This window comes from Durio zibethinus, chromosome 9, assembly GCF_047325235.1.
Source record: "Durio zibethinus cultivar Kanyao isolate XHJ-2024 chromosome 9, ASM4732523v1, whole genome shotgun sequence".
NCBI classification, from domain to species: Eukaryota; Viridiplantae; Streptophyta; class Magnoliopsida; order Malvales; family Malvaceae; genus Durio; species Durio zibethinus.
In genome coordinates, this window is record NC_143170.1 from 5966583 (window position 1) to 5978368 (window position 11786).

At 30.5% G+C, this 11786-nt stretch overlaps 1 protein-coding gene and 1 pseudogene across 2 annotated transcripts; both read left to right on the forward strand.

Annotated features, from left to right (window-relative positions):
• The first annotated feature begins 6139 nt into the window (after positions 1–6139).
• LOC111302885 (uncharacterized) lies at positions 6140–9049 on the forward strand (annotated as a pseudogene). The gene is made up of 2 exons (XR_016345104.1): positions 6140–7897; positions 8140–9049. The product of XR_016345104.1 is annotated as an uncharacterized LOC111302885 (transcript).
• A 671-nt stretch (positions 9050–9720) lies between these two features.
• On the forward strand, positions 9721–11688 carry LOC111309487 (uncharacterized). Its single transcript, XM_022908529.2, has 5 exons — positions 9721–10091; positions 10189–10241; positions 10335–10499; positions 10693–10794; positions 11393–11688. Exons 1-5 carry the CDS (start codon positions 9872–9874, stop codon positions 11525–11527), a joined length of 675 nt encoding a protein of 224 aa, XP_022764264.1. The 5' UTR covers positions 9721–9871; the 3' UTR covers positions 11528–11688.
• Positions 11689–11786: the final 98 nt, after the last annotated feature.

Sequence of the window (11786 nt, forward strand, 5' to 3'; positions counted from 1 at the left end):
ATCAAACAAAAGAGTTCAAAAGAGAGAAATTTACTTGTTCAAAATTGAGAATTTTAAAGTTGTTAAGCCTCTATTAAAATGAGTCTTTTTCAGGTAAAAATTTTTAAAGTTGTTGAGGTTCTACCTAGAGGAGCTTTTTTTTTTCAAAATGATATTTTTTTAAAGTTGTTGAGCATTTTTCAAGAGGAGCATTTTCAAGATGAGGTTTTTTAAGTTATTGAGCCTCTACCTAGAAGAGCCTTTTTTTAAGCTGAGATTTTTTTTTTAAAGTTGTTAAGCCTTTACCAAGATGAGCCTTTTTTCATATGAGAATTTTTAAGTTGTTAAGCCTCTACTGAGAGGAACTTTTTTTTTTCAAGATGAGAATTTTTTAAAGTTGTTGAGCCTCAACCAAAAGGAGCCTTATCCAGATGAAAATTTTAAAGTTATTGAGCCTCTACATAGATGAGCCTTTTTCAAGATGAAATTTTTTTTAAGTTGTTAAGCCACTACCTAGATGAGCCATTTTAAGTTTTCAAAAGTTATCAAGCCTCAAGAAAAAAGAGCATTTTGATTTGATCTTTAAAGATCTCCAGTCTTTAATTAAAGGAGCTTTTGATTTGTTTAGATCAAATAAAAAAATAAAAACAAAACCTTTTGACTTCGAATAAAATTATTGTCTTTGTCTTTATCTTTGTCCTATTCTTGATTCTCAGCAATGCATAAAGAGAGGCAGCTGTAGACACTAAATTATTCGAGTTTTGATTTAAACTCTTAGATTTTATCGAGTTCACAGGTCGAAACTTGATTTCTTTTTTAGGCTTAAGCCTACTTTTTTGTTTCATTTTTTTCTGTTATTTTGATATTTATTTAGTTTTATAATATTAACTAGATAATAATATTAATTTATCAATTAAACAAAAAGTACCAATAAATACAAAAAAGGGGTATGGGACTGGTGTTGGGTGTCGTGCATGGCATTACCAACCCTTGCAAGGCCTTATGCACCTCTTGTGCCCCTAGACACCATGCCCTGGCACCACCCACTCCATGACCAAGCACCTATAACACCAACTCCCCAGAACCGTTAGTGCCTCTAGAGCACCATACCTTACCCACCTAACCACCTGTTCACCACCAACCACCACCTATGCCCTAAGCCGACTTTATAAAGCCTACTAGGAAGGAAGAACCAAAGGGACCTAGGAGAAAAAGTAAAAAAAAACTTTGCCAAAAAAAAAATAAACACTAAACCAAAAAAGAAAAAAGGAAGACCTTGTTAAACCAAAAACCTACTGTAAAAAAAAAAAAGCCTAAATACCCCACCAGAAAAACCATAAAAAAAAAACCAAAAACCAAGCCCAAAAAAATTAAGCAATCCCTTGGGGATGGTGAACCCAATGCCATCAAGAAAATTACAAAAACATTAAAAAAAAAAAGCACAAGCCAAAAAGCAAAAAAAAAAAGTTTGGTTGAAACTTTGAAAGCTGATCTAAGTCGTTTGGGACTCTTTTTGGTGAAAGGAAGGCTAAACCTGAAAATAGGAAGATAAGAGGAGTTTGTGGGTGAGTTTTGGGCTTTTTCGACAATTGACATATTGATGACCGATGATCGTCGGTAACGAGAAACGCGATGGCTATCACAGCAAATGGCTATCGACTCCTGGGTTTGTTCGAGAAAAAGGGAAATAGTTTTCATGAAGCTTTTTTTTATGAAAAAAGTTTGAAATGAACTGAAAAAAAATTTAGGTTTATATATAAACTGCCTAAAGTCAAAACAATATCGTTTAAGGAAATGCCTCTAACCCAATTGAGATCCGCACAACTGACCTATGACCTACCTCTACCTTAAAACCAGACGGTTCGAATGAATCATTGTTAGACCACTGGTCCAATCGAATTGCTGAATCACCTGACGTTGATCAAATCGTTGATTGATCTAGTTCAATTTTTTTTTAATTTTTTTTTAATTTTTTTTGTTATTTTGAGTTTTATTATTAATATTTATGCATGATAAAATTTTAAATTTGTTAGAATAAATTTTTGTTGTTTTTATAATAATAATTAATAAATAAAATAAATAAATAATGAGTATATAGTTAAATTTTTGATAATTTTGTTAATTTTAAAATAAACCTTATAAAATAATAAAAAATGTAAGAGAATGAAATTTTTATCCGATGATGAGATTAAAGGTATTTCGAATAGTGATACTTATGAAATTTCTATGTGAGAATATTTTTTAAAGATACTCCCAGTGTATTGAAATATTTTTAAAGAGTTTTCAATACAACAAAAAAATTTTTTCCCTATAAAATAGTAAATGAAAATTAACTAATTTGTTAAAAATAAAAGTGATAAAATAAAAATGAGAAAAAAAATTTTATCTGATGACATGATTCTAAAAGTATTTCGAGTAGTGATGTTTTACGAAATCCCTAAATAAGAATTTTTTAAAAAATATTACCAGTATATTGGAGTATTTATAAAAAATCTTCAATATGATAAAAGTTTCTCTTTTTTTCAAAAAATTAAATGAAAATTAACTAATTTGTTAAAAGTAAAATGATAAAATAAAAATAAAGAAAAATAAAATTTTATTCGATGATGGGATTCCAAAAGTATTTCGAATAGTGATACTTTATGAAATTCCTAAATGAGAAGATTTTTTTAAAAATATTACCAATAAATTAAAGTATTTATAAAAAATTTTCAATATAATAAAAATTTATCTTTTGTTCAAAAATTTAAATAATAATTCAATAACAAATAAAGTTTCTAAAAACAAAATAAAATATGTGTATTAATATATTATCATTTGCATTGCATACATGATTTTTTTTTACGAAAAGTAAATCTGAGTCTCTGAATATAAAATTTTAAAATATTCTGAGAAGCGATGCCTAAAAAATTTCTAAGTAAGAAAAAGTTCATTCAATGTTAATAACGTATTGAAACATTTTAAGAATTATTTTAATAAAAAGTTTTAATTTATTTTTCTCGAATAAGATCAAATAACACAAAAAGGATAATAAAAAAATAATAAATAATAATAAAAACTAAAAAACTTCGATAAATAAAAAAATCAAAGAAATTATTTTTTAAACACCGAAATAAGCTTGTTTTTATCAAAATCAATAGATAACATGTAGTTAATTAGTACCGTTTTAAACGGATACTGTGAGGATGCTAATCATTCTCTACGCCTAACTAATTCCTGGACCCAGATTATTTCACAGATCTTAAAATTATTTTTTTAATAAATTTTAATTAATTTAATATTTCATTAAGAAGATATACTTTAATTGATGATCAATCGTACCTAATCAAAAAAATATTAATAGCTATTATATATTTTTTGTTTTATTTATTTTTTATTTTTAAATTCATCGATGACTCCAAAATCATTACAATAATACAATATGAGATAATATGATTTAGATCAGTTCATGGATATTAACATTATTATTTTTTGGAAAAATGTGAAATCATATTATATCTTACCTACACGCATGTCTTCATGAATTTTATCGATGCTTATTTTATTTGAACATTCTTCTTTTCACATTAGACGGCACTCTTTCTTTTTAATTTTTGGATGAAACTGCATGTTTCAGATATTGTCTTGTCTTGTCTTGTTGAGTGTCACTTAGTAATTTTCAATACCATAATTCCATAAATGTATCGATTGGAATAAATTGATTAAAGTTTTCGTCAAAAAACGCTTGATGAGTTCAAAAATTTAAGTAAATAAATTATTTTAGGCCGAGTTATCGATAGATAAGACATTTAAGTATCATATTTTGGTTTTAATTATATTAATTGATTGAATATATTTAACTTGATTTTAATCTAAATATAGAATACTTAAAAATAAAAATAAAAAGTATATAAAATAGATTATTTTATTTTATATGTTTAAAATTTTTAATTTAAAATTTTGATATTTGAATATTTTATTAAATTATTTTATTTAATTTATTTTAAATATGAAAAATAAAAAATGAAAAATGTATTATAATTTAAATATATTTATTCTTTAATAAATTCAAATTTTAATATAATTAATTAAATTAAATTTGAATTATTAAATTTTAAAATTAATAAATTTAATTTATTTAATAAAAAATAATTAATTCAATTTAAAATTAATTAATTTAAGAATTAATATTTTGAATAATTTTTAAACAATAATAAAATATTTAATATGGTATTTAAATTTTACAAATTTTTAATATAAAACTTAAATTATAAATTTATTAATTAATATAATATTTAGAAAATTATTATTTGTTATATTTCATCATTTAAAATTAATTACATTAAAAAATAAAATTTATATTAATTAATAAATTTATAATTTAAAAATCATATTAAAAATTTTTTAAATTAAAATATTATATTAACATTTTATTATAATTTAAAAATTATTCACCAAATTAAATTTAAATTTAATAATTGAAATAATGAAATGAACATTCTAGTGGTGGGCACAGGACAGGACCCACTATCGAAATGTGGCTCCGATAAAGAGTGGCTTCCAGCGTTGATATATTTGGTTATTCATCTAGCATAAGAGAAGAAACGACATCGTCTATTAGACCTTCTAAATTTAACATTTGATTTTTTCAAAATCAGAAAACAATCCGCGATATCTCGCCAAAAGAAAGAAAAAAAAGGAGAAGAAATTAGAGAAGATAAGATTAAGATTTAAGACTCTAATAAAACTCCAAATTCCAAAAGAAGCATCGAGATAAGATTGGAGAAACAAAAACCCAAAACTCCCAAATATCGCGATAAATGATAAAACTTCCAGATCTGCAATCTCCGTTTATCTCTCCGTCGATAAGACTAATCTCTTTCTCTCCTGTTTGTGAGCTTCTTGAATCTCTCGCTAATTTCTCATTCCTTTTTTGTTTATTTCCGACTTCATATAATTTTCGCTTTTCTTATTACATTTTAAAATAAACAAAATACTTCATCGCTTTTTTAATATTCCAAAAAAGCTTCTAATGTTGGAGCTGGATTTTGATTTTTTAAAACAAAATGATGCTGTGTTTCGTTGCTGAGAAAATGGACGTAAACGAGAGGAGGAAATTTCGAATTTTGAAGTGTAAAGTTTTCCAGTGGCGGTTTTCTCTGTTTCGGCGGAAAAAGATTTTGCGAGAAAGTTTGTTTTTGAAAATTTCACTGAAATGATTCTTCAACGAAACAAATGTTGGGCTAAAAGCCTTCAATCCAATCACATCAACGGAAGCGAAATCAAACAATAAATCAAACACACAAGAAACAATAATTTAACGTGGTTCGGTCCAACTGATCTACATCCACGGATGAGAAACAAGATCCACTAGTTGTAGAGAATTACAAACATACATCAAATCATCAACCTCACTCAACAATCAATACTCATAAGACACTCTCAATCTCCTCTAGTCCTATGGAGTATTCTCAACCCAAACAAACACAAACCCAAACCCTTGTGCATCCTTTCAACATAACCAAACACATACCCATATACTCTCATACATCATACCTATGTGGACCCTCTCAATCTCTTTTAGTCCACTCACAAACAAACATATACACCCATAAGACGTAGAGCCCCAATACTCCTATGGGGTGTCTATCCCACAAAACCCTACAACTCTCTTACATCTTTTTCTCATACCTAACCCTGTAGAGACTTCACCTATTTATAACCATACAAACTTGCCCATTAAGAATCCCTCTCCTCTTAGAATTCTTCTCCTGTAAGTCAAACTTGCCTATTAAGAATCCATTTCCTTTTAGAATTCTTCTCTTGCAAGTCAAACTTACCTATTAAGAATCCTCTTTCTCTTGGAATTTTTTTTTTTGCAAGTCTTCTTGTCCATCAAGCAATATCTGACAAATCTCAAACAAATCTTTAACAAATCTCTTATGGGATTTGAGTCAATATTCCCAACAACAAAAATGTTGAAGATTTGAGCATGGAGCTCTGAACTAAACTACAATGTTGAAAAACATGAAAACATCAAATTTGCTTTATTTGAAAATTTGACTATCTGATGTTTGATGAGCTACTTAACGTGATTTTTCTTTTGAATTTGCTTTCTTTTTGTAGGTTGAATTGGAAAATTTGGAAGTCGTTTCCCACCATCATCAGTAAGTCCAAATTTTCTATATATATATATATATATATGTATATAATTTACATTTGCATTTGCATTTGCTTGTTTGAATGAAATAATCTGCTTCAATTGTCAATTATAGTTTGATTGCATAGTCATAAATGACAGAGTAAATGATGATTGTGTACACTTGATTGGCAGTGGTTCGGGAAAAAGATGTGTGTTGGGAATATGCTGAAAAATTAGATGGAAGTAAAGTTAGATGCAAATTCTGCCTTAGAATTTTGAATGGTGGGAGTGGGATTAGTAGGTTATCATCTATGTCAACCCTTGTACTAAAGTTACAAATGATGTTACTGATAGGGTTAGAACTATTATCTCGTACAAAGAGGAGATTAAAGAAACATCTAGTGTGAAGAAGAAGACAGCTGAAGCTAGGTCTCCTGGAGATATATATATCTACTAGTAGTAAAATTAGTACTTTAGAGGCATCATCTCCTGTGGCAAAAGTTTTCCCTACCGTCTCACCAATTGCTCCTTCCACATTGAGCAACCAAGAAAATGTGGAGAGAAGCATTGCTTTGTTCTTTTTTGAGAATACGTTGGACTTTAGTGTGGCTTGTTCTTCGCCCTATCAAGCATTGATTGATGCAGTTGGAAAATATGGTCCTGGATTTACAGGTTCATTTGTGGAAACCTTGAAGATGATGGGGTTGGAAAGGATCATATCTGAAGTGCGTTTGCAATCAAAACATACTGAGAAAGAATGGGCTACTACTGGTTGTACCATCATTGCAGACATGGACTGACAATAAATCTAGAGCTTTAATCAACTTCTTAATTTCATTGCCCTCGAGGGCCTTTTTCCACAAGTCTGTAGATGCCTCATATTTTAAGAACACAAAGTGCCTTGCTGATTTATTTGATTCTGTTATTCAAGATTTTGGCCCGGAAACTGTTATGCAAATTATCATGGATAGTGGTTTCAACTATACTGGTATTTCAAGCCATATTTTGCAGAATTATGGAACCATTTTTGTGTCTCCTTGTGCTTCTCAATGTTTGAATCTGATCTTGGAAGAATTTTCCAAGGTAGATTGCGTGAACAGATGTATCTTACAAGCACAAACGTTATCTAAGTTTCATACAACAATGCATCAATACTTGATTTAATGAAGAAGTTCACTGGAGGACAGGAGCTCATAAGAACCGGGATAACAAAGTTTGTATCCAGCTTTCTATCATTGCAATCAATCTTGAAACAGAGATCAAGATTGAAGCATATGTTCAATAGCCCTGAAGTTTCTACTAACTCATATGCAAATAAACCACAGAGGATATCTTGCATCATCACTGTGGAGGATAATGACTTTTGGAGGGCAGTAGGAGAATGTGTGGCCATATCTGAGCCTTTTCTGAAAGTGTTGAGGGAAGTATCTGGAGGGAAACCTACTGTTGGTTCTATATATGAACTAATGACCAGAGCCAAGGAATCAATAAGGACATGCTATATAATGGATGAAAGTAAGTGCACGACATTTTTGGACATAGTTGAGAGAAAGTGGAGGGACCAACTTCATTTACCTTTACATTCAGCTGGGGCATTTTTAAATCCGAGTATCCAGTATAATCCGGAAATAAAATTTCTTGGATCTATAAAAGAAGACTTCTTCAAGGTTCTGGAGAAACCACTTCCCACACCTGAGTTACGGCGTGACATCACCAATCAAATTTTTAGTTTTACAAGGGCAAAGGGGATGTTCGCTTGTAATCTAGCAATGGAGGCCCGGGATACAGTTTCTCTGGGTATGTATACAGTTTTCTATCAGGCAACTGCTTGCCTTTTTGGGCATCTATGTGTGCATGAGCAGCCCCTTGCCTTTTGCTTTTTCTTTGCCCTTTAAATTTGCCTCCTTTCCTAGGAAATTGAGGCAGTTCACTTATTGAAATACATCATTCTATCCCATGAAATAGTAGCTGTTATTCTTCGGGGATTATTTGCATAAGAGACACTAGTTTATTACTGTGTCTACATTTATCTCTTCTAGGGCTCTTGTGGGAGCAATTTGGGGACTCAGCACCTGTGTTACAACAGGTTGCTATTAGAATTCTTAGTCAAGTTTGCAGCACTTTTACTTTTGAGAGGCATTGGAGCACGTTTCAACAGATTCACTCTGAAAAGAGGAATAAGATTGACAAGGAAACATTGAATGATCTTGCGTATATTAACTACAATCTCAGGTTGGCAAGACAGATGAGAACAAGGTCCATGGAAGCTGACCTCAATCAGTTTGGCGATATTGATATGACCTCAGAATGGGTAGAGGGAAGTGAAAATCCAAGCCCAACACAGTGGCTTGATTGGTTAGGTTCTGCTCTGGATGGGGTTGACTCGAACACCAGACAGTTCAATGCTGCCTTGTTTGGAAATGACCATATATTCGACTTGTGACTCGTTGTGCAACTCTCTATACTACCTTATGTTGTGTTAGAATGACTTATATCCTACATTCATAGTTAGTTCATGCTCTTCAGTTTATATTATTCAAATTTGTGGTGGCCATGTATCAATGGCTCTGCGTACATACCTGCCAATATTGTTACATGAAAAGAAGCTAAAAAACTGTCTTAATGTATGGATGAATTGTGATTCAAATGTCTCCCAATTCAGCAGGTTTTGATTGCTAAGAAGAGGCCTGCCGTATGCAGTCTCCCACCCCGTTAATAGAGCGGAGTAATATTTTATTTAGAGTAAATAACATTTACGGTCTTTATATTTTAGATCACATATAATTTTGGTTTATATATTTTCAAATATCATTTGTTGATTTTCAAACTTATAAACATATAATGTTTTGATCATTCAATTTGAACAATAATTTTGATATTAAGTGTAAGTTGATGTCAGTTGGTAAGTTCGTGTATGTCCTTCAAATTTTAAGGAGTAATGATGTTATTTAGTTTTATTTTATAAAAATGTTTTAACTTTTTATAAAACTAATACTATGACTTTAGGAAAAGAAAATGTAATCCACTTTTACAGCACACAAAATTATATTTGTGTAGATATGACAATTTAAAACATGATAATAAAATAAAAAAATGATATAAATAAAATGTATAGAGATAACATGACTTATAATTTTAAAAAAATTATAAATAAATTTAATAAAATTAAAAAATTATATTTTATATTTTTTTATCAATACAAATTATAACACGTAAATTTTATATAAAATATAATATAAATATAATATTTTATATAATATGATCAGTATGTCCATATTTGTTTAATACTTTTCACACACAAATATTGTCGGTAGTACAATTTTTGTTTTTAATAGGTTAATACAATGAATAATTTTTAAATTATTAATAAAGTATTTAATATAATATTTAAATTTTAAATAATTTTAATGTGATATTTAAATTATGAATATATTAATTAATATAATATTTATTTTTAATATAATTAATTTTAAATAATATGTGATGAATAAATAATTTTTAAAATATTATATTAATTAATAAATTTATAATTCAAATATTTTATTAAAAATTTTTAAATTAAAATAAGATATTAAATATTTTTAATATTAATCCTTTTTTATAATTTTTTCCCACGACCGCGTGTACCCAATAGTCAGATCTTCCGAGCAAACGTGAAAACTCCGAAAAGAAGACTTTGATTTTTTCTAATTCCATCTCAGGACTGCTTTTCCTTCCCTCCCGATATTCCCCTCCCTTGCGACTTACCTCAACCTCTAACCAACTTCGCAAATGGATTACGATTTCAGGAGCAGAACAGGTCCACCATACAACGCCCAAATCCCGACGTACCGGCAACAACCCATTTCATCATCATCATCATCCATGCCATCTAGCCATCCGATGTACGGACCTTCATTGTACCCAAAGATCGGTCAACCCGCTCACACCGTAGTCCCTCCCGCACCGCACACCTCCGTTTTCCGCCAGACCTCTTCTCCTTCCTCCTCCTGTAAACTCTCTCCCCTAAGAAAAATAGTTTCTATACTATTATTGATTTTTAAATTTGATAAATTCGAATTTATTTATTTTCATTTTATTTATGGCAGCTGGCTTGGGAATTAGGGTTGCTTTGAAACCTGAATATCGGATTACTCCTCCGGTAAGCGATCTCAGTCGCTTCTTTTTGGGTTTTAACATAGAAATAGGTTACGCTGTTAGAGCTATCCTATACATTGATCTCTTGTTTTTGCAGCCTATGTTGTCGCCGCAAGTTGGGGATATTCCTCGAAGCAATTTCCAGTTTGATTTCGAGTTTGAGAGGAAAATCTTGGCTGAAGCAGACAAGGAAAGCATGAATTGGAGCAGGCTTGGCTTGGAAAACCTTCCTTCGAAACCTATCGAATCAACTTCTTCATCGGTACGTTTATTCTTAATTCGGATAGAGATTTAGACTTACTTTTAAATCTTTCATTAACCTTGTAACTTGTCTGTACGATGGTTTATCTGTGATGACTTGGAGTATGATTTTGTTTTAACGAAATTAGTCCATATTTTGTTGGGCTTTTAAAGGTTTGTCGTTAAAAGAAAAAAATATATATTTAAATGTTCAGGGTTCAAATTCCGATCCTGTGGTGAGCAAATACATTGCTTCTGGGCTCAGCCGAGACGCTGTTACGGTTGCAGTTGCAAATTATGGAGACAATCCGACCAAGGTATGTTAATTGTTGTGTAATAACTTTTGTTACTGCACCCATGTAGTTGGAACACCTGATGATTTTACTTGAAAACCTTTTGCATGGATTAATTGTAGTCCTAACATAGAACTTGGTTGGATATACTTCGAAGCATTCCTTGTGATGTAATCATTTGTAATTGTAGGTTGGATTTGATTGCCCACCACCCCCGCAACGTCTTCTAGTACATATGTTTTATGCTTAAGATTGAGGCTCCTGTCTACCTGCATTTCTTTGATTAACAGAGACTAGAAATTAATTTTGGTTTAGTTGCATGCTAGAATTCCTTCCAGTTATTTAGTTACTCTTTTTGGGCTCAGTAATGTAATGTTCTAGGAAAGTGACTGGTTTTGATGAGAGGAGTTAGTTTCCTGAATTTTGTGTCATTGATGCACAGAAACAAGCAAGACTTGTTATGAGGGAAAATTGTCCCAGTGCTTGACGTTTAGCTTGAGTAGTTTCATTAAGTTTCATCAATTCTTCCAGATCTGCAGTTGGCATTTGGTCTTTGATTTTCAAAAAGCTAATTAAAGAATGTCTTTTGCTATTTATTTATTTTGTTTCTTTCCATCCTTAGGTTCGGGAATTTGTCAATGGTTTCAACCTACTGCGAGAAATGGGATTCTCATCAAACAATGTTGCTGAAGCCTTAATCATGTATGACAATGATACAGACAAGGCATTGGCACATTTCCTTAACAGCTCATCATGAGGATTATACAAACTTAAATAGTTTTTATGTGAGTGAAAACTGGAGTGATTATGTGATACCATTATTTTTTGTGTGTTTTTCTCTGCTTTGAAACAGATTGTACAAATATTCATTCTATGATATTTTGTCCCCTCTAATAAAAGAAAAAATTATTATTATCACTGTTTCCTCTTTGGTGTTAATCTTATGCATGGATGTGGTGTTACTCCATATCATTGTTCTGGAGAATCAGATACTTTTATAAGTTACTGTCTACTGG

Bases quoted from the DNA above. Each gene is read 5' to 3' on its own strand.
- LOC111309487 (XM_022908529.2), top strand. From the start codon at position 9,872: ATGGATTACGATTTCAGGAGCAGAACAGGTCCACCATACAACGCCCAA. The intron at 10,092-10,188 runs GTAAACTCTCTC...TATTTATGGCAG, and splicing joins CTCTTCTCCTTCCTCCTCCT to CTGGCTTGGGAATTAGGGTT. The intron at 10,500-10,692 runs GTACGTTTATTC...TTAAATGTTCAG, and splicing joins TCGAATCAACTTCTTCATCG to GGTTCAAATTCCGATCCTGT.